At 44.3% G+C, this 26,477-nt stretch overlaps 1 protein-coding gene across 6 annotated transcripts in view; it reads right to left on the minus strand.

Annotated features, from left to right (window-relative positions):
- EYA3 (EYA transcriptional coactivator and phosphatase 3) overlaps nucleotides 1-26,477 on the minus strand; it is a 58,199-nt gene that overhangs the window by 8,405 nt on the left and 23,317 nt on the right. For 3 of the 6 annotated variants that reach the window (XM_032132114.1, XM_032132119.1, XM_032132115.1), the window contains 10 exons: nucleotides 23,067-23,110; nucleotides 20,934-21,013; nucleotides 18,284-18,350; nucleotides 17,358-17,500; nucleotides 11,934-12,071; nucleotides 7,265-7,347; nucleotides 5,676-5,859; nucleotides 3,062-3,201; nucleotides 1,606-1,689; nucleotides 891-980 (listed from right to left, as the gene is read on the minus strand). In XM_032132114.1, the coding sequence (XP_031988005.1) occupies nucleotides 891-980; nucleotides 1,606-1,689; nucleotides 3,062-3,201; nucleotides 5,676-5,859; nucleotides 7,265-7,347; nucleotides 11,934-12,071; nucleotides 17,358-17,500; nucleotides 18,284-18,350; nucleotides 20,934-21,013; nucleotides 23,067-23,110 (1,053 nt within the window). The remainder of the gene's footprint in view (nucleotides 1-890; nucleotides 981-1,605; nucleotides 1,690-3,061; nucleotides 3,202-5,675; nucleotides 5,860-7,264; nucleotides 7,348-11,933; nucleotides 12,072-17,357; nucleotides 17,501-18,283; nucleotides 18,351-20,933; nucleotides 21,014-23,066; nucleotides 23,111-26,477) is intronic. The other 3 variants (XM_032132116.1, XM_032132117.1, XM_032132118.1) reach the window with 3 other exon arrangements.

The following is a 26,477-nucleotide window of genomic DNA, read 5'->3' on the forward strand; positions in this document are numbered from 1 at the left end:
GTGGTGGCACTGCTGTGGCTCTGGTGCTTAGTGCAGCTGATTTAACTCACTAAACAACACCTACAGCAGTACATGTTGTGGCTGAGCACACAGCTAACACAGCCGTGACACTCCTTCCAGCACAAGAGACTATTTGGCATTTTCATTTGGTTTTTGTTGCTTTTTTCCCTGAAGCACAGAGGTAACTCATTACCACCTTCGCAAAGTTCACTGCTGCCAGTAGTCACAGCCACAATGGAAATATCATTTAAGTCTCTGTTTGCATCAACAAAACCATCCTGCTTTTCCACTATGTGCATCAGTGATACACCTACACCTAACTGGTCCCTGTTCATATTCAGCCTTCCTAAGCCTCAAACTAGTGCTGTCAATTCTGCAAATTACATTGAGTGGAGTTACATCAAAGACAACACAATAGAAAAAGGGAGAGTGTTGTGTGTCCTCCATGGGTACAGCCTGCTTGTTTATGCAGCATGTCCTTCAAGCTGTTCCACAGCCAAAGTCACCTCCTGTATTCTGTCCTTGACTTAGTCACAGCCCTTGAGAACGGACATCCTCAAGACTGCCTTTTCCTCACATCTCTGGTCTCCATTTCAAAAGAGTATCAGTGGAAGTGAAGTGCTCACCAGTCCAGAAACGCAAATACAGGATGGAGCAGACATCACTCTCTTAATTTGTATGGGTTCAAGCAGAAACCCAGCAGAAACTGAGAGAGCTCCTGACACTAGAAGGCTGCAGAATGCCTGTCTCAGTTAAGAGTGCACCCCTGATTTGGCTGTGCTTACAACAAGCAGTAAGAGGTTCTGAAACACAGAGCCCTCACAAACAGTGCAGTGTAATTCTGACATGGTAACGTGGAGTTCTGCCTTCCAAACACATTTGCCATGTACCTCCAAGTCATTGAAAAACAAGTGAGTATCAGCAACTTCAAAAATCATCTCCTCCATGGACAGACCTGAGCCAATCACTAGCGTTGGATCCTGGAAAAATACAAAAAGAAAATGTAAATGCACCGTGGATACAGGCAGAAGGGAATTGTCATGAATCTCTCATCAATTAAACCTCACAGAGTTTTCCACTGTATAGCAAACCTGGCATAATTCCAGCTACATTCAATGGTGTGAACTACAATTTCCCTAGTATTTTAAGCAACTCAATTAAAAAAAAAAAAAAAAGAAAGAAAAACAAAGAAAGATCCACATTCTGATAATACATTGACCCAAAAGTAACAGAACACTTCAGTACTCCACAGGAGAGACTGATGCATTTTTACAGTCAGCACATACAAAACATTCAAAAATCTACAATGTATTTTGAAGGAGAAAAAACATTTCCTTTCCCTATGTGCCAGGACCTCAGTAATTCCCAGTGAGGATAAAACTAGTTTGACAGACTTGCATTTTAAGAAGGGACATGTTGGTGGATGTCCATCTCCTAGCTCTGTATAAAGCCAAATTTAGTACTTTCCCTGCCCCAAACTGCCAACAAATTAGAAGTACCACCTTACAGAGTTTAAAAAAAAAAAAATCTATTCCTTTTCCAAAGACTAACATTTCATTCTGCATGACAGAAATGGGTTTTCTTCCATGGAAAAGACAGTATTACCTTGCCATATTTTTGAGCATAAGACCCTGTAAGAAGGGAATGGAAGATGATGATGGTCTCATCCAGGTCCCAGAGAAACACCCGCTGCAGAGAGAACAAGAGCTTTGGTACAGAAGGACTTTGATATTGAGAGCCAGGCCAACATGTGGGGCGGAATAACCCCTCACACTGGTCCAGGCTGAAGAAGCTGGAGGGCATACTGGACACCAGTATAAGCCAGTAGCACTCTCTGGATAAGATGACCATCCTGCTGAAATGTGCTACATGTGCCAGAAAGGAGGTGCTGTCTCAACCCAGCTGGCACTGGGAAGGTTACCCCAGATTGCATTCCTGGTCCCAGAGATCTGTGAGGAAATGAGAGTTGCCAGCAAAATGCTATCGAGATGGTCAGCAGCCCAGAGGAGAGGAGAGGCTAAGGATGGCTTATTTCAGCAAAGAGGAGACTCAAGGATATATAACAGGAGACCACAACTAATTGAAAGGGAACTTCAAAGGAGATAGAGATAAATTCTTCTCAACAGTGGCAGATGGAAAATTGCTGTGGAAGAAGAAGGGGAAATTTGCAGCATGGGCAATTCCAACTGGAGACAGAAAACCTTCTTCCCTGGCTGGATGTGGTAGTGCTGGGACAGATCTCTAGGGACAGGATCTCACTGTCTAGGTACAGGATCTTCAGCTTTAGAGGCTCTTTGTGGCTCAGGCAGACAAAGCCATAGCCCCAGTGCTGGGAACAGCCCTGCTCTGAGCATGGGGCTGTAGTAGAGACACCCGGATGTCTCCTCAATGACACCACTAGGATTCCAAGACCCATTTAAGTGATGCTTTGGGTTTGAAGGGGACTTTGAAAGCCATCCAGTTCCATCCCCTCTGCCATGGGCAGGGACACCTTCCATTAGACCAGGTTGCTCCAATCCCCATCCAACCTAGCCTTGGACACTTCTAGGGAGGGGGCAGCCATTAATTTCCTGGGCAGCCTGTGCCAGGGCCTTCCCACCCTCACAGGGAACACATTTTTTCCTAATATCAAATCTAAACCTATTCTCTTTCAATTTGAACCCATGGGGACAGAACTTTTAGTAGGGCCTGTAGTGATAGAACAAGGGGGAATGGTTTTAAACCCAAAGAGAGTAAATTTCGACTAGATGTAAAGAAGACATTTTTTACAATTAAAGTGGTGAGGCACTGGCACATGTTGCCCAGAGAGGTGGTGGATGCCCCATCCCTGAAAACATTCAAGACCAGGTTGGATAGAGCTCTGAGCAACCTGACCTACTTGAACATGTCCCTGTTCATTGCATGGTGGTTGGACTAGATGACCCTGAAAGGTCTCTTCAAACCCAAACCATTCTATAATCCCCTTCCATTTCCATGGAGACAGAATGAAAAAAAGGGAGGAAAATGTTCACCATCACACTATTCTGCAATGCTACCTCTAGAAAAGAAGATCTCTATTTACCTCCAGTTCACTGTCCTGTGAGGAGGAGGTATCTGCTTTCCTCTTCCCTCTGTTCTTTCCAGGGATGTTTTTTCTTGCTTGCTCATCTAACTCTTTACTTGCTGTTGCTCTTGGTAGCAAAGGACTTGTGGATGCGTCTCCTAGAAGAAAGAAATCACACAGCTCTCATCCCCCCATGTCTCAAAATAAACACCAATACAGCAATGGCCACAAACCACCTTAGCAAAAGGTAAGACGTTACTTTACTATGTGGATGCAGTAGTAGTTGAACGCTGATTAGAACATAAACCATGATTTCTTTATCCCATCATTTCATAACAGCTGTCTCCTCAATTCAGTCCCCCAGGACTGAGCTATTGCAAGAGCTATTGCCTACAGAGCAAAGCCAGAGCAGAGCACCCTCCATCCTAAAGCCTGGAACCCCTCAGTCATTTCACTACCCTGGAACTACTTTATTACTCAACTGTTTTATTTACTAGACAGTTGAATATAAAAGAATAACAGCAATGATGTTGGCTCTGGAGACACAGCCTTGGTCAAGCAGCATGGCCACGACTAAGGGGGACACAAGATGGAGCCTGTTCTGCTACTGGTAAGAATGCCCTTCCCAGGGAAACAGTACACCACCTCCATAAAAATCACTAATTCTGATGTGCAGAGTATAAGGACCATGAATCCTTTATTACAGCTCAGGGAGAAGAATTAACATCCCAGACATCTGCCTAGCTAGTTCCAAAATAGAACCAGACCTGTAGCAGGAAGGCAGAGGGTACAGGGGGCTTGGAAGAGCTTTAATTCAGTCTGGGGCCTGAAGATAAGACACTGCAATTCCTATGAAAATCAGTGCAAAATGGCGAACCTGGAGAATTCCTGAGCTAAGAAAATGGCACTGAAAACATCAAAAACTGGGCCATTCCCATGACCTTGAAATAACAGGTCAGTTCCTCAGGTTTGGTTTTCAGCAGCAAATGAGAACTAATTCTCATGAATAAATCTTCTGTTGCTCACCTCAACTAGAGGGCAACTGTTTCCTGAAAGAGGAAAAGTGCTTGGAATACCACACTTCTTGATGGACAACATCACCCACATCAATAGCATCCCATCAGGTAAAGTGGAGAGGGGTCACTGAGCCCCAGACTACAGATTTGTATGCTTGGCTCACTGGCAGCCACCCATCCCTGCTTGCAGGTTGTGTGACTGAGCTGGAGGACTTGGCTGAGCTCAGGTACTCCTGATGGACCTGGGGAAGATGCACAAGGCAAAGTGCTGCAAAGGCAATCAATCAGCACCTCCCCCAGCAGGCTGACACCCAGCCCCTCTCCGAGCAAGACCCACCCTAGAAGCCAAACCCCACACACCCACCTCTTCCTCTACTTCAGTTTTTATTGCTGAACATACTATTATATAGTATGGAAAATCCCTTTAGTCAGCTCATGTCAGCTGTCCCAGCTGCATCCCCTTCAAGGGTCTTGTGTATCTCAAGTCTGCTTGCTGGGAGTGTGGAGGGGAGGAAGCCCTGACCCTGTACAGGGATTGTTCAGCAGGAGCAAAAACACTGCATTATCAGCATTGCTTTAGCTAGGAATCCAAAGCACAGCACCAGCACAGCTGCTGAGAAGAAAGTTTCCTCCAGCCTGGCCAGATGCAGGGCACCAACAAAAATGACTGGAATCTGGATTTTTTTTCCCTCAACCTTCAAATCTGCAACAGGCAGCAGATTTCAATTTAAAACTGCTCAACAACACAGGAACAATCTCCTAACTCCTTGTGCAAGACACTGGAAGAAAACATTAAGTTTTTGCTCTTGTCCTTGATACATTTAAGAAACTCTCTTTTTCAAGAAACTTTAGCCTACACTCCTGAGGGTGGGACACAACCCAGCACTGGTGGAAATGACCTAAGGTGTGACTTCTCTAGAACAGGCAATTACACCTTTTCAATACACTTTCTACTTCCCTTACCAGCTCAAATCTTCTCTACCAGACAAGTGCCAGTGACTGACTGCTCTGCAGATGCGCCCACAGCAAAGCACAGCAGAGCAGCTGTTTGCAATGATGAGGCAGAGGAAAGGAAAGCATGTACTGCTGGGCACATCAGAGACAGATCAGTGAGAGGGGATGGCTGAACCACAGCTCTTGAAAATGCAGGAGCAGTCCCGGAGGACTCCCGTAACTGGGACTGGCAGCTAGGTACTCTGCCAGGTACCTGCCAGGTACTCTGAACACCTGGCTGCAGGAGAGAAAGATGCGGCAGGAGCTACTGAGACCGAATACAAGCAACTGCCCTGTAAGCCCAAGTGAACACCCAGTCCCCAGGGAGCTGCTGCTGGCAACTCCTCAAGTGACCCCTCACACTCCCTTTCCCTGGGGCACACAGAGTACATGGCAGGTGTCCTGGAATTGCAGCAGTAGAAGGCTTCTGATACATAAGTATGGCTGGCCCACCATAATACTGTGCACACCAGTGAGACCAGTCTGACACGGAACGCAAGCATCCCATCTGGCCCAGCATGAAAAGATGCTGCAGGTACCTTTTGGAGATGTTTCCCCACACCGGCCCCCTGCACTGTTTAGCAGAGGTATTTTGCAGCCATCCTTTACAGACCCCGCCTCACCGGAGGAAGGTCTCTGCACCGCCCGTGCCGGCACCAGGGCATTTGGTTTCTCAGCTGGGTACGTGGTCGTGGCTAATGCCATGCTTTCTGTGTTGCTGTCTGCTGGTGGCACCACTCCGAAGCCTGAGCTTGGGTAACAGGTCTGGTACTGACTCTGGCCAAGGATCGTGTACGTAGGATACTCCTGTTGGAGGAAAGAGTTAGTGGTGGTAGGACACTGCATTCCGAAAACAGTCTGAATCAGGATGACTTTTGTATTAGAATATCCTGTCCAAGAAAAATCCCAGCAAGAGCACAGTCTGACTTTATGCTGTTTCATTCTGCACATGTAAGACATTCCCAAAAAGGGCTGAGAGCTCTAGTTGCCCAATGGCCCCTGCACAGGCAGGTTTTGCAGAGGAGACCAGCGATCACAGGGCCATTCCTCTGCTTCCACTGTCTGCAAAAATTAATTAATAATGAATGATGTGATAGTAACAGGGGGAGCTGAGTAGATGCCAAGACATCAGTGCGCTCTGTGCTCTGGAATGTGTGGTTTTGTCTTGCATTTGACTTCCTGATATCAGATGTACTGACAGTGACAGAAAGTGACCTTGGCCCTCGCTGAGGGCACAACTACAGGATAAATGGCCCTTACTCATGTCCTGACTTCATCAAGCAATAATTCTGCATGCTGTGCTGGAAGGTATTCATTTATGAAAACTACTTAATTCATTTAGGAGATCACTGAGCACCTGGAGCTGTGCTTGAGGATTATAACTTGTGCTACTGACAGTAAAAAAAGCAGCAACCCCAAATGTCACATCACACTGTTCTGGTACACTGCGCTCTCCTGATTTCCTTGAAGAGCAGCCTGGGTTTGTAAACCAGGTACCTTGGTCTGAAATACTAAAAGAAAATCTTTTTTTCCCTTTATGGTTCCAAGCAAGTTCATGCTTAAACAGCAACAGCATTAGCACAAAAGGATTTTTGTGCATCCATTGCATTTTCCACACTTCCTGTATTCTCTTTCTGAAAAGCTGAATGCTGAAGGCTTGCTTTGTATAACCAAGTACTCAGAATGGCAATTAACCACCCACAGAGGTAAAAGGCAGGGGGAAATGGTCTTTGCTAGCTTGCAGTGCTGTTTCACTTTGTTCTAGTCTACCATCAGAATGCACACCCTACTTTATTGGGTTGGTGTTCTGTTTGTGTACAACCTCATTTCCTATTCTTGCTGAGGGAGAACAAAGGCGTCCAAAAAACATCCATGTCTAATCCTCCCTGTAGGTTTAGTCCTCAAAATAGCTGAATTGTTTCTTCCCCTCCCTCTCTCTTGCAGAGATCTCAGTTTAAGACTCGCCTCACAATTTGCAGATGAGGCAACTGCTTTGAACAGATGAAGTGAGTTTGTTGCAAAGACCAAAGGGAGAAGCATCATGGTCAAAGAGATAGAAGGAGTGATTTGGTGACTTTGAGTTACACACTGAGCCCCACAGCTCCAGTACCACTGTGCTCCATTTGAAGTGACATTCCCAGGTTAGTTTTGAGCAATGTGTTAAACAAAGGTAAAGGAGATGGTGCACATAAATTTACCAAGGAAATTTTACCTGTGAGATGCTGGCTACTGCTGAAGTGGAAATATTTACAACACTTGAGGATGTAGAGACTGGACTGGCATTGGTAGTTGATGCTGTAAAATTCAGAATTACTGCATTAAATATTCTAGAAAAGCATAAGAAATTAGAAGTTGTGAAATAAATACTTACTAGGCAAATGTGCAAGCATTTGTGCTTCCAGCAGCACTCTGCTACTAAGAGCCAAAAAACGACTGGGCTGTATTTTGACACCAGTCACATTTCAATTGGTCTTACAGGGAAGGAGAGCTAGTACTTCTTTAAAAACAGTCCTTTCAAATGGTTCAGAAACCTTTTCCCTCCATGGCTGCTAAGCAATTAGTGTAGAATTAAAAAGGTTTTACATCTTTACCACATGTTTTGATAAGACAACAATCCCATTCTGATGGTCAATCAGTAGCAGTTGAAAATGAATCAGAATAAATCAAGAAAAAGGACATGAATGTGTTTAACTCAGTTCTGTTAAAAAAAATCTCTGCATCAAACTTAGCATTTTTAGTCTAATTAGATTTAAAATCTAAGGAAACATTAAGAATGTTTTAAATAGTAGAAGAAGAGTGTTTCCTGCTGGAGAAAGTGAACATCTCTCCCAACATCCCTGTGTCTAGAACTGCTTTTTGGAGACTTTCTGAAACAATCTGTCAACAGCTCATAGGACAAATTCTTAAGAGATGTGTAGCTGTTAGTATCAACTTGAAGATGTTTCACAGCCTTCATGTCACTGCATTCAGTTCTCCCAAAACACAGAAAAGGATGCTAGAGCAGCACTTGGGAACACCAGTCATTTAGCAGTTTTTGGGGGGTTGCAGACACAGGGCCACTCCATTAAACACTCCTCAACACGGGGTTTTGAGACTCAAAAGGATAACAACAAATAATTAAATCAGCATGAACAAAACCAGAATGTACAAATCCAGAGGCCACCAAGAACTATTCTTTTCTAAACCACCTTTCTCTGCACACAAATAAAACCAAAAAAATCACTTTTAGATGCTTATGTAAAGACTTGAAGAAATCCACAGTATCCCTATTTTACCATCACTCTGAGAAAAACCCTCATTTTCTGCAAATGCCACCATGAAGAATTCGCCCCAAGAACTCATGCTTCTGAAGGCTTCAGTCCTGCTGCTCCAGGGAAACAGACCCACCATGAACTTTTAACCAGTGTATGTTGTGCTATGACAAGCACCGATACTGCCTGGTGCCTCCTGGAAAGAGGAATGGATCCAAAATAGGCCTCAAGAAAGGTAAGCAAACAAAAGAAGCAGATCTTAAAGGACATGTAGAAATACACAGTATTTACAGGAGGTGAGAAATATGAAGGGTATCATCTCTGTGGAAGCAGAAACAAAGGGAAGTAATTAGCCCCAGAAACATTACGAGAGACAAAAGGGCTGCACTGAATAGCAATAATGGCAATGAAGACACACAAGGACCTACAGTAGCTCCACAGCTACTTGAAGCCCAGCTGTGAGAGCCAAGGAACCTGTCACAGACACTTCTCATAAGCAACTGCTTGAAAACAGGGGGCAGTTTCCAAATAAAACTCCTTCCAACTACACATTATGGCACCTATCAAGGCTATTATGACTGTAAGAGAAGATCCCTTCCTAAGTGCCTATGAAACCCATCTCTCCAGAAAAGACCCTTGCTAACCCAACAAACCTGCCATGCAGCTGGGGAACAGCAACTCCCTGGAAGACAGATTGTTACACCACTGGTCTCAGGATTATTATGGAGAGGAAACAGAAAGTAATTCTTATCTGTAGTGCTCTGCAGAGGCTGCTTCTCCACTGAGATTGATTACAGAAGTTAAGAAATGAGAAAAAAGATTTCAAGGTTTGGCATTCCCTCATATGAACTTCATTGTTTACCTTAACTCTGGTCTCCCTCCAACATGCCTTTTTAATAATTCTGTATCTAAACAGTGCTACATACCAGATTTTTTCAAACAGTTCCCACCACATGGATGAACCAATTCTTTCTGCACTGTGGGACACTTCCTTTTACCTGTCAATGGGCCAGAACCATGCAAAAATATTTGGCACGGATTTGCCAAACATGACTTCAAGGTCTGAGGTGTAAAATGACCAGCAACCACAAGTACTGCATTAAAGGTGCTCTGACTCTTTTCCTCTTTTCTTTATCCCCCACTTCACACCTCATCCTCAGAGATTACATCCCTGCCTCCCCTACCTTCTTAATCCCAATCTGCTTTGCTTCAATCATTTTCAAAGAGCCAAAACCAGAACCATGCACTGAAATTCCCCTCCAGGGGGTCAGCATCATTGTACAACTTTGTCTCACCCTGCTACTCTGAGTGGAGAGAAAAGACAGATATTCCAGGGATTACTATTAAAAAAACTCTGCCCATCCTTCCAGCTTCTGCTCTCTACCACCTCCCTGGCACCAGCCCCTGTACTGACCTGACCCCTTGGTGGGCTGCTTGAGAAGGAAACACAGCAAATGTGAAGAAGGAAAAGTTTCCTGCCAGTCTGCAAAAGGTTTTTCCAAAAAGCAACAGCATTTGTACAATTGGGGTGACTTTTGCACACTTGGGGGTGACTTGTGCACACTTTCAGAGAGCAGCCTGCAGGAAAACTTCTCATATCACACATTCTCCCAGCAGCACAGATTAAAATTCTTCTCCTGTGTGAAAACCTGACAAAGATGGGGTTGTGCAGTTTGCAAAGGAGAAGGCTTCAGGGAGACTTTAGAGCCCCTTCCAGCAATCAGAGGGGCTCAGAGAGAGTTGGAGAAGGACTTTGGACAAGGGATGAAGTGACAGGATAAGGGGGAATGGCTTCCCACTGCCAGAGGGCAACGTTAGACAGAATACTGCAAAGGAATTCTTGGTTGTGAGGGTGCCCAGAGAAGCTGTGGCTGCCCCCTCCCTGGAAGTGTCCAAGGCCAGGTTGGACAGGGCTTGCAGTGAGCTGGTCTAGTGGAAGGTGTCCCTGACCATGGCAGAGGGGTTGGAAGTGGATGATCTTCAAGGTCCCTTCCAGCCCAAACCAGTCTGTGATTTTATAGCTCTTCTACAGAGCGAGGCCTGACATGGGTCTGTCACCTCACCAATCCCCAGGGATCCACCTGCTCCCCATGGGATATCACTGGGAAATCTGGCAGGGGTCATGTTGTGTAGAACCATTCCTGACCCTTGGCAGTTAAAGCCGGTGCTGTAAGACCCATTAAGTCATTCTGCTGGTGGGAGTATGGGAAGAACAGTCATGCTGGAAGGAAGGGAGTATTTCCAGTATTGCTTTCCTTGTGTTATGAATGTGGAAAGTGAATTAAGGATACATATTACACTAGGCCATTGACTGTCACAATAATGCAAGCTGAGGAAGTATCATGACATAGCACATGACTTTCCTCAGTGAGAGACATGCTAAAACCCCACTCGCTGCTAATTTTAAGAACTATCCTCCTTTTCTTGGCTCTCATGAGACCACATCTGGTTATTGGCATTCAGTTTGGAGCCTCAAGCACAAGAAATATGTTGATAAAATTCAGTGGGTCTGGTAAAGAGACACCAAGCCAGTCAGGGATCTGGAGAAAATGCCCTGCAAGGGGCGTTTCAGGGGAGAGGGACTGTCCAGCCAGGAGAGAAGGTGGCTTTGGGGACCTGATGCAGCCTGCTGGTGAGAGGACAGACACAGGCTCTTTTTGCAGGTATGCAGCAGCAGGAGGAGAGAAATGGTCAGAACATGAAAGAGGGAAAGCTCTGAGTTGACAAAAGGAAAAAAAATTTCATCATAGTGACAGTCAGGTTCTGGAACTGGCAAAATTTCCATCGTTGGAGGTTTTGGACACACAACTAGATAAAGCTCTGCAACCTGGTTCTGAATTCTGTATCAACTACTCTTTGAGCAGGAAGCGGAACTAAAAATCTCCTTAAGTCCCTGAATAATTCTGTAAAATTATTCCACAAGAAATATATTACGAATTCCTGAAATGCTTTATAAAATCCTCAGAGAAAGAGACAAATTTTCACAATTCGTCATCAAAACGTAAGTGGCAAAATCCAGCCTCAAGAAAGCTATCAATTCACACATAGGTGCCATAAGCAACAATATTCCATTATTCAGCTATCTGGCACATTCACTCCTAAAAACTGCTGTGGAAACTGGCGAAATTTAGCACCTGCCTTCTTAGATGTGGCACTTCCAGCAACTATAATATTTGTATGGTAGTTCTATACTGAGAAATTCACTTCCTAGCAGATCTACCAACCCAGTGGGTGTAATATGCAAGAGCCATCTACCTCCAGAAGGAATTAAAAACAAATGTTTAAAAATCTCACTTTGGTCAGTGTATTTCCTGACATCAAGCTAAAGACCACAAACAAAGAGAAATGCAAGAGCATTCCCAGTAAAGCATGCAAGAACACAGCATTTAGTCTCCTTTCCCCTTCCCATTTGCTCCTCACCCTGTTCAGCCCAGCAGCATGGCACCAATGAGCCAGCCTGGTGCACACACAGGTATGAGGCAAATACAAACCCAGACAGACACAGGCACAAAGAAAAAAGAGGCAAAGCATGAAGAAGCATGCACAAACCAAGGACAAGCGTGCAAGCCTCTCTGGTATCTGGACTCGGTTAGGTGGAGAGAGATGCAGATAAAAACCATGCCAAGTTACCTTCAATGGAATAAGAATAATGTGCTGGGCTGGGCTGGCTTGTGGTTAACCCTGTAGTGCAGGTAAGAACACTGTGCTGACTTGTAGATGGAGTCTGAATTAAACCACTTTCAGGTTTCATACCTGGCCACAGTGCACCTGAATCAGATAAATTGGACCAGTTACAAACAAATATGCTGGGACCAAACAGCATGCTCCTACCTCAGATTAAGATTTTGCTCTTCACAAAAGCCAAGTAACAAATGACACATGGAAAATGTTTCATTTCGGCAATAGCAAGTGCTGACTGTCAGGCTGTGCAGGGATTAGAGCTGGTGACAAAAAGGCTGAAAAAGAGAAAATTAAAAGCACCAAGAAGGCTAATTTGCAAAGCTTTTAACTAAAAATCTGCTTGTGTCACTAAGTTTCACTGCCCATGCAGATAAAGGACCTGCCAATTGCTGTGATTTTGGGCTGAGATGCACAGCACTGCAAGTGACATCAGCTGTTACACAGTGAGGCCGAAGCCAGGATCTATGAAGGCCAAGCTTAATGCTTCCACTACTTCACTGGGCTTTGGGATGAGTATTTTAAAACAAGCCAAAAGTCAGTAATTTTCCTATACTGACAACAACAAATATAGAGCTAAAAAAGAAATTAAAAATCCGAACGTTTCTTCCAGATTTACTGTTGTTTTGGAATGCTTTTGTAACAATCCTGGGCACAGCAGAGAGAGCAGAGTGACTGTAATTATGTGTACAGGGCACACTTAGCATGTGGTTCAGCTCAGGTGCCATGTTAAGATCGAGGTCTCTGCACTGTTGGGTGCCAACAGTGTCCAACTAAGGCAGTTCAGCTCAGGCCTCACTCTTCAGGGCTCTTCAGGCTTTCATTTGAGTGTCTCCAAATCTACAGCCAAAGTCAAAGACAGTTCTCCCTGGCCCTGGTTAGAAAGCAGAAATATTTTGAGAGGATCTACTTAAAAACAAGCAGGAGTGTGCAAAGCAGAGGGACAAAGAACGTTCAGAGCTAGACAGAGTTCAGGGCCATCAGAAAGACCACCCTCCTTTTTAAACATCCCAAAAACAGTACCAAGGCTGCAGAAGCCACCTGCAGCCCTTCACCCACTCTAGCAGGATTGAGCCATGGGCTATGAGCTCTAGGTTTCTTACCTAGAAGACTCCATCAAGCTAGACATGAGCAGCAGCTCCAAGAGGTTGCTCCATGCTGGAGCTTTGTCAGAATTAAATTCTGCAACGGCCCTTTTGATTTATTTACATACCTGATCTCAAACTGACACCTATGAGTCAATAATAATAAATCACCCCCCTCTATACAGCCACCCCAGGGTTTGACTCTTCAACTCTCAAATTGCATCTTTGTTAAGGTTTCAAACCTCCAGAACCTCAATAATTAGCAAACAAAAAGGAAAGGCTGATTTAAGAAAGACTGTAGATACACTGCAGAAACTCCAGAACAAAATATATGGGAAACAGATCCTCTAAGTAGAGTGGGAGCAGCTGTGTTTTAGTCTGGAAAGGGAGTGCCACCATCTCCAAATGGGTGAGCAGTTTCTATAGGGGACAGTAACCAGAAGCTCCTTAGGGCACAAGACAGAGGGACAAGGAGCAGACAGCACCACAATGTGATGGTCTCGTGACATGCAGAAGTGCCAATCAACCTGACAGTGAAACACAAACCCACCCTGAATGCTACAGGATAATGCCCACACCGGGAGTGTGGCACCAGGTCACACACACGCAGAGGCGCTGGCAGCGCTGGCTGGTGCCAGCACAGGAGCTGATTCAGGTCATGTGCTAAGGCATCTTTCAGCCCCTCCCTTCCATGACTCTGTTACTACAGTTGTGTCCTACTTTCTATACAGCAAGGCACACTCCTGGACTGGTGGTATTTGTCCTTCCCCTCTCATTCTGCAGGACAGCATTATGAGCTAGCACAGTCTCAAGGATGATAGAGAAGAAGCTGTAAGAGGGGGAATGACTCTTCCATGTCCAGTGGCAGCGCTGTATGTCTCAGAATGTTACAGCATACATCTAACATACGTGGAAAGGCCCCACACAGGACATCCCATCACTTGTAGGTTTTTCTTGAGTTAATGTAAGCCATCACATCCATGGTGTTTCTAATACCAACTTACAGCTACACATATGCAGCCTGGATGTCACTACTCTTATTTTAATGCTTCTTTAAAAAAAAAAAAAATCTCTCCAGACCACAAGGGCATCTCATGCAGAACAATGCACTGAACACTAAGAGAGATGACAAATCAGCAAGAGCATAGGTCATCCCTTCTCTAAAAGCAGCATCCTGACGTCAGCCACCTCAAGACTATGCTTGTGTTTGTCAGCTTGCTTGAATTTCATGCTGGTTTGTTCCAATTAGATCATCCATGGTGCCTTCTTTCTGGCATAGAAACAAATACACAGTAGAAAGACACACCAACCCCTGTAACAAGCCCTCTGGTGCTGGTAAAACATCTGACCAAGTTGTTGGCCCTCACCTGCTCACTGGAGATTTTGTGAGCAGAAACAATTTCCAGAATTCTCTCTGCAATGTGCACGTTCCATCCTCTACCCTCTATCTCTCCGTCACACCATGCAAGGTCCATCTTCTCAGTATGACTCAGCAGGTACCACTCCAGTATGACTTCCATTACTGGAAATAATGACTTTTAACATCTTCCTAACACTTGATTTCACACTAAAAATTCAGGTGTTAAACAACAGACCTCAAAATCCACAGCATCCAAAACATTTTGGATGTTTTACAGACAAAAGCTCCTTTGAAATCAATAGAAAATGCAGATCTCCTTCCAGGTCTTCAGAAGAATTACTAGTGTTACATTTAGAGTATAATACTGAAGCAGCTGAGTACCCCTGCATTCCAGAACCTTTGGATTTAAAAAAAGGAACACTCCCCCCAAACACAGTCATCACTGCTGCCACCAACAAAACATGACTCACACAACACACTAACGAAACACCTATACCCTCCCTCCCTCCCAAATTGTAGAATTAAATCTAAGCCACCTTTTTAAACAACTTCACTGGAGCACTCCACATATTTACAAATATTTTCCTTTAAAAAAACCAACATGTGACACATTAAAACATGCAACAGCACACCAAGCAGCCTCAGTGCACCATGCACAACAAACTGTCGAGAAACACCAAATAAATGAAGCAAAGGAAACCATCAGCCACTGTTCAGATACAGCAAAAAACAGTGCAACAAGACCCTGAAACTGAAGTGCAGGCACCCAGTGAGGAAGAGTATGTTCCAGTAACCATTAGTAAGTACAGTATTAGTAATTTAACTTATGTTTAACAAAGCCAAGTCTGGATTTATTATCTTTCCTACACCATCTTTCAAATATATCATGACAAATCAATTGTTCTGTAATCTTTATAAAAGCCCATGCTCTGTCAGCAGCTAACAAAAGCCAGAAATATAGCTGCTTTTATTCAAAGACATCTAATTTTTTAACTATAGAAAAATTCATCCTTACACACACCAAAGTACTAAGATTTTAGCACTACAGATAAATCTGCAAGAGGCTCAGTGCATATGGTTGTGCAGTACAACCACAAGCCCCTGAGACATATCACAGAACTGTAAAAGCTGGAAAAGACCTTTAAGATCAAGTCCAACCATTAACCCAGCAGCACCACCATGTCCACCACTAAACCATGTCCTCAAGTGCCATATCCATGTTTTTTGAACACTCTAAGGGGAGGTGACTCCACCACTTCCATAGGCAGGCGGGGTGCTCCCCCAGGTTCCCTGCACAGTGGGGTGATGCTCTCCCCTTTCATCAGTGTTGCATGCTAAGGGATAAAACAGCCTCTGCTATCTTCCATTTTCTGAGATCTGGCAACATTGTACAATATTTACATATGAAACCAAGTTAGGCAACGTTGAAAATGGAAAGAGAAGTTAAAGTGTTCATTTTTAACAATCAGTTATAAAATTTGGCATGTGTGTGGGGCTGGTCAGTCACGGGTTTGGTTTTTTTTTTCCCCAGTGCCTGACACTTTAATGTCCTGGCTGCTTAGACACAGTGGGGAACAAGGGGCTGGAGAGCAGCCTGAAGAAAGGGACCTGGGGGTCCTGGTCAACGGCCAGTTGAACATGAGTCATCTGTGCCCTGGAAGCCAGGAGGGACATTCATGTCCTGGGGGCATCAGGAACAGGGAGGGATTGTCCTGCTCTGCTCTGTGCTGGGGTGGCCTCACCTTGAGTGCTTGGGCAGTTTTGGGTGCCTCAATACATAACGGATGTAAAGCTATTAGAGTATCCAAAGGAGGGCCATGAGGATGGTGAATGGTCTGGAGGCACCACAGGAGGAGCAGCTGAGGGCCCTTGATGTGTCCAGCTGGAGCAGAGGACACTGAGGGCAGAGCTCAGCGGGGCTGCGGCTCCTCCCGAGGGGCAGCTCCGATCTCTGCTCCTGGGACAGGGACAGCACCCAGGGAGCGGCTGGAGCTGGGCCAGGGCAGGCTCAGGCTGGAGAGCAGGGAAAGGTTCTTCCCCCAGAGGCTGCTGGGCACTGCCCAGGCTCCCCAGGGAATGGGCACGGCCCCGAGGCTGCCAGAGCTCCAGGAGCGTTTGGGCAGCGCTGCCGGGGATGCCCAGGGTGGGGTTTGGGGTGTCTGGGCATGGCCAGGAGTTGAACTCAGTGATCCTTGAGGGTCCCTTCCAGCTCAGTACACTCTATGATTCTAATATACAGAATACAAGGAAAGACCAGGCAGTCTTTCACTAGCTAACCCACCCAGAAGTTACATATTTTTCTATCTGCACTACTCATCTTCAGTTCCCTTTATACACCATGGAGAAAACCCAGAGGTGTTTCCCCACCCATGCACAGGGTGGATAGCTCAAACCCTGTAATGGAGCTTTAGTGACAACACAAGTCTGACCCTTCAAGCATTTGCAAAGACTGCAATAGCTATCAAGAGGTCTCAGTTTTTAGAGCAAATTAAGCAAATTATTTGCCTAGTAAACTTGGAGACATTTTAGCATGAGCTCTCATTTGGTGAAAGATGAAATAAAAAGTCTTAATCTTGGGACAACAAAAAGGAAAGGAAAAAGCAGAGAAGTTGTAGTATGGGGTGTTGTGTCATTTCACTAACAAGGAAACTGCACACACACAGCCATATCACAACTGAAGACAATTATGAACCCAAGCCAAGAACCATATAACAAACTTCATGGGGAGAACCAAAGTAACAGCTTTGTAAGAAATCTTGTAAGTTGAAGTCCCATCATGAGATCAGTGCCCATCTACAATTTAAGCTAGGCACGTGGTCTCCTACAAACTCTTCTCTCCAACACACCTGGTTAAGCTTAACATTGGCTTTTTAATGAGACATAAAACAGTAATTGCAGGCACCAAGAAGTCTTTGAAAAGTCACTTTTTACCGAAAGGAGGTAGTCCGTAGGTCTGAGTGGTCTGGGGGTAGATGGTGTAGGGCTGGGACTGCTGTAGTGCTTGGTACTGAGGCTGACCAGGGTAAGGGCTCATTGTTTCCGATACTGGTACAGAAAGGATATGTGCATATGGCCTTAGTGAAAAGAGAGAACAAAAGTCAGAAAGAACTATTTACATTATGCATCTTTCAGCCTTCAAACCAGAAGACACATCAAAAAATTGCTCCAGAAAGGAGAAACTTCTCAGACTGACACATCCTCTTAGTGCAATAAGCTCCTTGTGCTTCCCAAGGCAAGCTCTTGAGTTAATAGATGCTGCCAGCTTCCTGCAGTGACACCAGGGAAACTCCCTCCTCCATGATGCCACAGTACCAGTGCTCATCCAGGACTGCAACGGCAGGGTGAGTTGGGAAGGACAAACTCCCCATTCCAACAGGCACAAGTAGTTAGTCCCATTTATCATGCCTTACTACACCAGACCCTAAAGCTACTGTAATAAAGCCGTATCTGTAAGAACCAATGGGACACACACAGAGACTACACAAAAACCAAGCAGCGGGGGCTAAAACCTATCCTGCTCCAACGGGCAGAATTACAAAGATCCATAAACACAGTGAATGATGAGAAAATCTTATATTCCCCTTGTACTTATCTATGTTTAATTTGTTTATTTGGCAAATATTATGTGCACTATTCACTATCATGTTAATTACTTGAAGGGGCTCATTTATCTTTGTGAACATAAAACAACAGTAACTAAAGTCAAAGGGTGAATTCTGTAAATTCAGTGTCCTCAGCAATGAGTATCTGTTGCCAGTAGTGGGATTTACAGCATTAGAGAAATGCATAAAGATACAAAAAGATTACTTCAGAAAGAAGTAAGAGTTACAGAACTGAGTAACAATTTCTTGACTTACTTTGCAGAATACATTTGTGAGGTATAATCATTTGATGACCTTGGGATATAATCAGTGCATGTCATAACTGAAAAAGAAATAGTTTGTGTAATTACAGAGGTGCTTTCAAAACCCAACAAATAAATACAAATATCAATACTTATGGTACATTTTAGTCAACACACAGGATTTACAAAGAGTTTTAGTGCCCTGAATATTTGTCTCAAAGCAAATTCTCAAAAACACACTGTTAAACTGGCACAAAAATGTTCTGCCAGCTCACAGCAGGTAGATCAGTCAATCACACTATTCCTCCCTGTGTAACAGTGCTCTTTATCAGCTGGTACTATAATTTTTTTGCAACCGTCGTAAAAAAAATTTGATTTCAGTCCATCCCAAAACCCTGCATATTTGCCAAAGGGGCTTCATCCACACCAAGCGTAACATTTCTGCGTCCTGGAGCAGAGACCAAATGCCTGTTTTGCCAAGCTTTCCTCTTCCTCTACGTACTCTACCCATGCACGGCTCCAGCAAACTGTCTTTCCTGTAAAAAAGAACAGCTCCAGCTCAATGAACTTAATCACACACAACCAGTGAAGCACAGCTGCAGTGCACAAGGCCCAGAGATTCCTCTAAAGTAATCTGGTAGTTACATTCAACCAGATGTTTCTATTTTTCTGCTTGAATAAATCCACAACAATTGTACTCTGAAACTGGTAAGACAGAGCGGCTCAGCTGGCAACTCACAGAGGAAATGTTTCAAACGTTCTCACTCAGCACAGCCTGTGGCTCTAGTACACCTTGTGTGAGACAGCTCTGTTACAGCATTCCAGGTTGGGGTAGAGAAGGGGGCTTGGGCTCCTATGGCTTAATCCAAGAGCCATTAAACACCCCCTAGATTCACATGAACTGACCTGATTAAATACTCTGCTGTCCATCAAACTAGGAAAGCAACGATGGGCAGGACCCCAGCACTGAATTTGGCCCCGTGCAGCCTGTCTGGCACACACCACCACCACAGTGCAGTATGCTGCTGGGAGCTACAACTTCTGTGACTGTGTATCTGCACGGTACATGGATTTATCAGTTCAGATCTAGAAGCACCATACCCAAACCCTTAGCAAACACGGCTGCACTGCTGTGGATCCAGCTGATTCCCCTTTGAAAGCAGACAAAGCACCCAGGGCTTGCCCAAGAGGTAAGCCAGGCTAACTGTATCCCCTTGTGTGGGCCCAGGGGCCCCACTCCTCTACCCCTACCATTGCAAGAGACCACACTTCCCTCTCCCTCTGGAGTGACTCAATTAACAGCCTTCAAAACAGCACAGGGTCATGGATAACAGCATACTCTACTCTGGGATTTGATCCAGATGCCAATAATGTGCTCAGAAAAGTTGGGCTTTCCGTATCAGACTTACATTATCATTCTTGTATGGCCACATAGTTAACTCTCCTGAGTTACACTGAGGAAAGCAAGACAGTCGCTACAGGCAACCCTAACCCTAATGTGCATTCTGCCACCTCAATAACCTTCTCTTTGTGTAATCTGAACACAAGCAGCTGAGCGGTACAAACCATCAAACCACACGTGCTGAACCTCCCAAATGAACCATGAATCACCTTCCTCTGCTCCTCAGTGTTTGCCCTTACTCATAGTGTGAAGCCCATGCAGCACAAGGATACAACACAGAAACACAGGGAACTTTTGGAACTAAAGGCTTTCCTTTAACACTTGTCAGTTCCCACATCCCTCCTGCAAAAATGTTTAGGATTTGTAGGGTTTTTTTAAAAAATGTCAATATTCATCTGAATAATTATGTAGTAATTATATTTCTAGAATTCCTGTTTATAAAAGTGCATATGAAGAATTAGGCAATGGTGTAAAAAAGCAAAAAATTCCACAATAACACTGCATGCAGTTTCTGGGATTTGTAAATGGCTTATCCAGTTAGGCAGCAGGTTCTGCAGGCTGAAATTTCTCCTAACTCCTGCAACACCACAGTACCTGGATTAAAATAGCAAAGATCAAATCAATTACAATGGAAAGTTACACCTTACATACCTTCAGCTAAGCTGAGCTGATTTACACTTTGAAATATGTATTGGCAGTCAAAGGTATTCCACGTAGGAATCTGACCTTCCTAATAACCTCCAGCCCTCTTTTTCCAAAAGAATGGATACACTCCACTTTTCATTTATTATGCAATCTTTGTATTCCCTGCCTGTTTCCTCTCTGTTTATTTCCTAGGAGCTTTCTACAGACATTCAATACAGTTCAGAGTCCAAGATGAAGTGTATGGCATATTGCTACAAAGGACCCAACCAGCTGTGTGGAGATAATGATTTTTAAAACACGTTTACAATAGGCATTATAATTGATGTTGACTCAACCCTCAAGAAGAATCATGTCTAAGGCAGATAAGACACGGCAGTACTCAGAAGCACCCAACAGCAAGCTGGGGGGTAGTGACACAAAAATACTTGTTAGAAACAGATATTTCCTTACCATCAGGCATTAACATTTTGCAAACACTACAGCAAACATTTACTTTACAACTGATAGTGAGGGCAGGCTAAGGATTACAAGGAGAAGACAAAGATTAAGGTTGATGAAGCGTGGTACCAGGGAAAGACGCGAGGAAAGACAACTGGAAAATTCCAGAGATACTCACTCTCACTGGACATGGGAAGGTTTGAACCAAGGTTTGAAGATTCAGTTTTCTGATCGCTGACTTCTGTGTTGCTCACATGACTGCCAGGACAACAAAGGCTCAGTATTAGCATTATGAACTCTTAAATTAACATCCTTGGGCATCATAACCCCAGGTTCAACCTTTCTGACCAAGGCAAACTAACTCTTCACAGAACCTAGCCCTGCGCTCTTTGCTATTTCATGAAGAGATTCTGAGAGAGAGATCTGCAGCTGGAATTAGACATCAAACTATATGGGGTTTGAGTGGCCAGGGCTTGGTAGAGGGGGGACTGCAGGGGTGGCTTCTGTGAGAAACACCCCTTGGAGCCTCCATTCCCCCAGGCTGCAGCAGCCGAGGAACTGCTGCCAGCAGTGGTGTGTGGCCCTGCTGCCACAGGCTCCCCTGCCCATGGGCATTGCCTCGCTGCTGGGTTTGTCCCTGAAGACCAGTGCTGAAACATCCTTGAACTGGGGGTCACTTCTGTACTTAAATATTTGCAGGTTACTGGATTATTTTGGATTTCTCCCACACTGTTTCAGTTCCATGTCAATGTTGCTTTGTTCACATATAGAGTAGAAAGTACAGGTAATTCCTGATTGAAATTGTTTTTTCCTTGCTGATTACCTTCCTGGCTTTAGTTTTATTAATGCTAGTTCTGCAATACATCTTTTCATGAGGCTTTCAGCCATCTGTGTGCTGTTCTGATATTCTGAGACTGAAGTTTCTCAAGGTAAAGGAGCCAAGGTAACTGTTTGCTGCTGCTGAAGGGGTACTTCCACTTGTAGATCAGGTGTGCACCAAGCATGGTGCTCTGTGCCTCCCTCCATGACCCGACTCTACTCAGCATCCCAACAAAAAACAACTGCACAGTTTTGTGTTGGATGAGCAAATTAAACTCTCAGGAAGAGCCTAAAGGTGCCTGAGCTGACCTGCACAGGGAGCAGGAGGCTGTATGAGAAATAAACCCAAATCTTACCACACCTTCCCCCCCCCCACCCTGCTTTCTGGGCCCAGCTTCTGATTTTCTCTCCCTCCTCCACCCCCCGCAGTGCAGGGGAATGGGAGAAACAGGTCCAATAACTTCTTTTAAACTAATCCATTGGTCAAACCTAAAATCATGTATAGTTTTATCAAAACAGAGCCAGAATATTTAAACAGTATATTTAATTAAGTTAGAAATGCAACTTTATCCCTCCCCATCTTCTATTTTTAAATACCGGATGTCTACAATTTTAAAATACAAGGATGTTTACACTCAAATCTTGAGCTCGCTGTGCCTGCAGGGAAGCTGTTGTCGTGCTGAGGCAGGGTGACTCAGAGGTAGAAGGGAGAGCACCTCGACATGTTCAGACGTGCCCATGCTGCCCTCGGGTCCCTTCTACCCAAGAGAGGGAAAAACCCCTCCCCAGGATGTGACTCCTCTGATCTCAGATGGGCCAGAAAGGGAGCTTGGGTGATTAGCTCAAATTTCTAACTTTTAGAATATACCATGTCCACTCCTGCAGAAATGGCATGTTTCCTCCTTGCTCCTATTGGAATGGCAGAGACTCCAAAGAGAAATCTTTCTTCACTGTATTTGCTGCTACTCAGAGAAAGAGAAAAAATCCTAATATAGCTATTCTCATTATAAGTAGTAATAATAATAGTTAATTCCTAAATACAATACCCATCAGAAAGCATCTACTGAGGCTAAAAATAGTATCACACAACAGCTTTAAATAGGAGACGCTACCAAATCAAGAGTTTCATTTCTCAAAGCAGTTTTCCACACAGGTTCACTAAGAATAGTAGCACAGATATTATTAAAATATCCCGAGTCTCACCAAATTAAACATATGTTATGTGCAGTACGTGACAGTCTCAATCTGTGAAAGATGGGCATGATGATGCCTTTAAGACTCTTTGTAGCCACTTTCATAAAAGCTTTATACTGTAGGGGCAGCTAATTATTTTTTATTGGGAACTTAATATTATACCAAATACAAATGCAGCTACATTTGCCGTAGATCTGTAAAAAATAAATCAAGAGGCAAATTTCTAAAATGAAAGCTTTATAATTGTAAAAGACCATAAAGAACTGTTCCACACTAAAATCAAATTTAAATCCCATACCTCAGGCTCTGTTCTCTGGATTCCTGCATCTTGGCTTTTTTCACCTGCGAAGACAAAAACGTTCAGAGCTACAGCTAACACAGGCTGGAGGGTTCACAGTGGTGGCTAAATACACAGCCTTGTCCTGCACTCCAGAATTCACCAGTGGGCTCTTCACCTCTAAACAAGCCTTTTCCTAATTAGAAAACAAGGGCTGACACTGGATCTTTTATAGCGGAATTGTCATGTTAGTTATGTAATTAACAGGTGCTGAGATATACAGCCACAAAAACAGCTGGTAAGGACAATTCTGTGGAAATTGAATAAAAAAGTCATAAATTTTAACAAAATCTTATTCTGCATGGATTCAGCCATAACCTTTGCTCTCTTCCCCCTATATTCTAATCTTGCACAAAAATAGGAACATGAATGCTTTTGCTGTAATAAATTAGGAGTTTTGACTCCTGACTAAAACCAATACAGCATTTATTGTCATTTTGTAGGTTCCAGCTGGATCCTGTTCCTGTACCGGGTATTACATCACAGACAGCACTGCCTTGAACACAAATTCGGTTTTTGCAGGCTACAAACATTACTGTGAAACCCTCAGGAGGATGCCAGGGTCAGTGCCTGGATACACAGGCTTCTTTTTCCACACCTTCTCCCTCTAAGCAGGAAGTTTTACAGCCTTCCACATTTCCTGAGCAGGTTTAGATGCCAGACTTGCACCATCAGTATCATCCCAGTCCCTACAGGGCACTCAAGCACTGTTTAGCAGGTCTTCTGTGAAAAGGGGTCTGGGAAGGTACATGCTAGGTACCAGACTGCATGGACTCCAAAGAATAAACCTTTCACCATGTTATTCACATTTTCTTTCTCGGGTGAATATAAATAAAAGGTGAGGGAAATGCAATTTGACCATGAGAGGTCAAAATGTGCTTTAAAAAAAGAAGTAGTAACATACAAGTGAATTCCTGTTGGGCAAGAGGAGCTGGGAGGCAGGGGGGCAAAAAAGGCTCAAGGTCACAAGGGGAAAGGATGGGAAGGAGAAAGCTGAAAGGGCAATCTTCTCTCCCTGAGGAAGTTACCAGTATTCCAGAGCTCAGTCTGCTTTCATCTCTGTACTAGTCTCAGTGTCTCTTCCCTCTGGCACTCACTGCAGAACACTACTAACTTCAATAGCACTCATTACACCACAGAGAAGGCAAAGGAATGACAAGACTATGGCAGTACAATGATATCATACAGCCTCAAACCTCCTGCATTTTTAACTTCAACTTGAGCAAAGAGCTGGTCACAGTCATTGACATGAACTCCTGGGGTGGTTCTCTAGCCCACAGCTTCACAGACTTCTCCAGAGTCCTCCTCCTGCCTGCCCAGGAACACATATTACTTCTGGTCCACATCACCACAAGGTCCTGCACCCAAAGGGTCTGCACCAGTCTTCCCCACCCAAAGACAATGTCAACTACAACACTATGGGAAAGCAGACATATGTTACCCCAGCTGTCTCAGGCACCAAGTTACCAGCTATCATCCATTCATGGCGCCTCTCAACTCCTCCTGTCATCCTTCTGCCTTGCAGCAAATGCTCCAGCCCTTCCCTGGGACCCTGCCAACCTGCTTCTGAGCAGGGACCTCAGCCATCAACACCAGCAGAAAGCTCAGGATGCCAAACTGCCCACAGGGTTCTTTAGGAAAAGAGACAGAAAAAAATTAGTCACACCAAAAAAAGTAGGGGCAAACTGCTTCAGACCAAAATAACATGGAGGATAAAACTAAAAATTAACTTTAGAGTTGGCAGCTTGAATTTTAGACTTCACAGGATTTTACTGCTGTTTCCAGTCAGGTACTCGATATGATCAGATGTCCGCAACTTCAGTAGTTTGTGGTTTGTTAATATGGAAGGTGAACAGAGAAACCAGCTCACTTACAAAAAATGCCCAAACCAAGCCCTCTGCCCCAAAGGAAGCGAAGTTTGTATGAACACATCAGTTTTATTGCTGTTTTCACCAAAACTAGAACAGGAGAGCTGTTCCTAAGACACCTCACAGCAGACAGGACTTGAGCTCAAAGCCCCACTCTGCTGCTCTGCCCACTGGACTGGAACTTCTCTCTGAATGAGTATCTACAGCACAAGGCCATCATGGCTTGTTCTCCCACGATGGGAGATCTTCCTCCTCTGCCAAACCATGCCCTCAGTGATGCACAGTGATCAGTATTTTACATTGTTCCATGGCACGGAGTTGGAACTAGATGATTTTTAAGGTCCCATCCAACCCAAACCAGCCTATAATTTTACGATAGGAGTTTAAGTCAATTGTTAAATTCATTAAAAAAAAAAAAACAAAAAACCAGTAAATATCTGGAGATGTTTTCATCCTCTCTTTTTTAAATGGCCCTGGAATGTCATAGCCATTGTGACTGTGCAGCAGAAGTCAAGCCAAACTGCAATTTTGGATGTCAGCTTACCATGTCCTGGCCTCAGCTGGCCAGCCTTGGCTTGTTCCCACCTTGGGAGGTTTTTAAAAGAAATTGTCCCTAATGTCTTAATGCTATGCAGTAACATTTACAAAATTGTGACACTTCAGTGGGATGCAAACCCAATTTACAAAATCTTGATCCTTCAGTGGGATGCAAACTCACTGTTCTACCCATCACTAATCACTGCAATTTATACTACAAATTGAAGTGGGAGGGAACAGCTTTCAACAGACTTTCATGGCCTTAGAAAGCTTTTTCTCTGTTTCCTGGCACATCTTAAAACATATTTAATGCAGGAACAGCACCTAGTAACCATAACATAAGGCTGATGTCTGGGGCACAAGGAGGGAGTACTGTCCAAGATGCGCTTCTCTCCCACCTGGGTCTTGCCAAGACTCCAACTCCAAACCCTACCTGGGCACCTGTGCATCCTTCTCCTGCATGAACCATAGAAAAGGCTGTGGAAATCTCTTCAAACACCTTCTTTCAACATACACTTCCCCCTGAAAATCTTTGGAGAGATGCAGAAAGGTTTTTTGCTCCCTCTCAAGTGACAAGATCACAGTTCGAAGACTTTTCATAGAATCCCAGAATGGTTTGGGTTGGAAGGGACCTTAAAGTTCATCTTGTTCCAGCCCCTCTGCCATGGGCAGGGACACCTTCCACTATCCCAGGTTGCTCCAAGCCCTGTCCTGCCTGGCCTGGGACACTTCCAGGGATGGGGAAGCCACAGCTTCTCTGGGCAGCCTGTGCCAGGGCCTCACCATCCTCACAGGGAAGAGCTTCTTCCTAACATCTAATCTAAATCTAATTTAAACCTACTCTCTTTTAGTTTGAAGCTATTCCCCATGGTCCTGTTCCTACCCTTGCACACAGCTCCTCACCAGACTTCTTATAGGCCCCCTTCAAGTACTGAAAGGATGCAGAAGTGAATTCATTCTTTTTAAA

Source organism: Corvus moneduloides, chromosome 23 (genome assembly GCF_009650955.1).
Source record: "Corvus moneduloides isolate bCorMon1 chromosome 23, bCorMon1.pri, whole genome shotgun sequence".
Taxonomy (NCBI): Eukaryota; Metazoa; Chordata; class Aves; order Passeriformes; family Corvidae; genus Corvus; species Corvus moneduloides.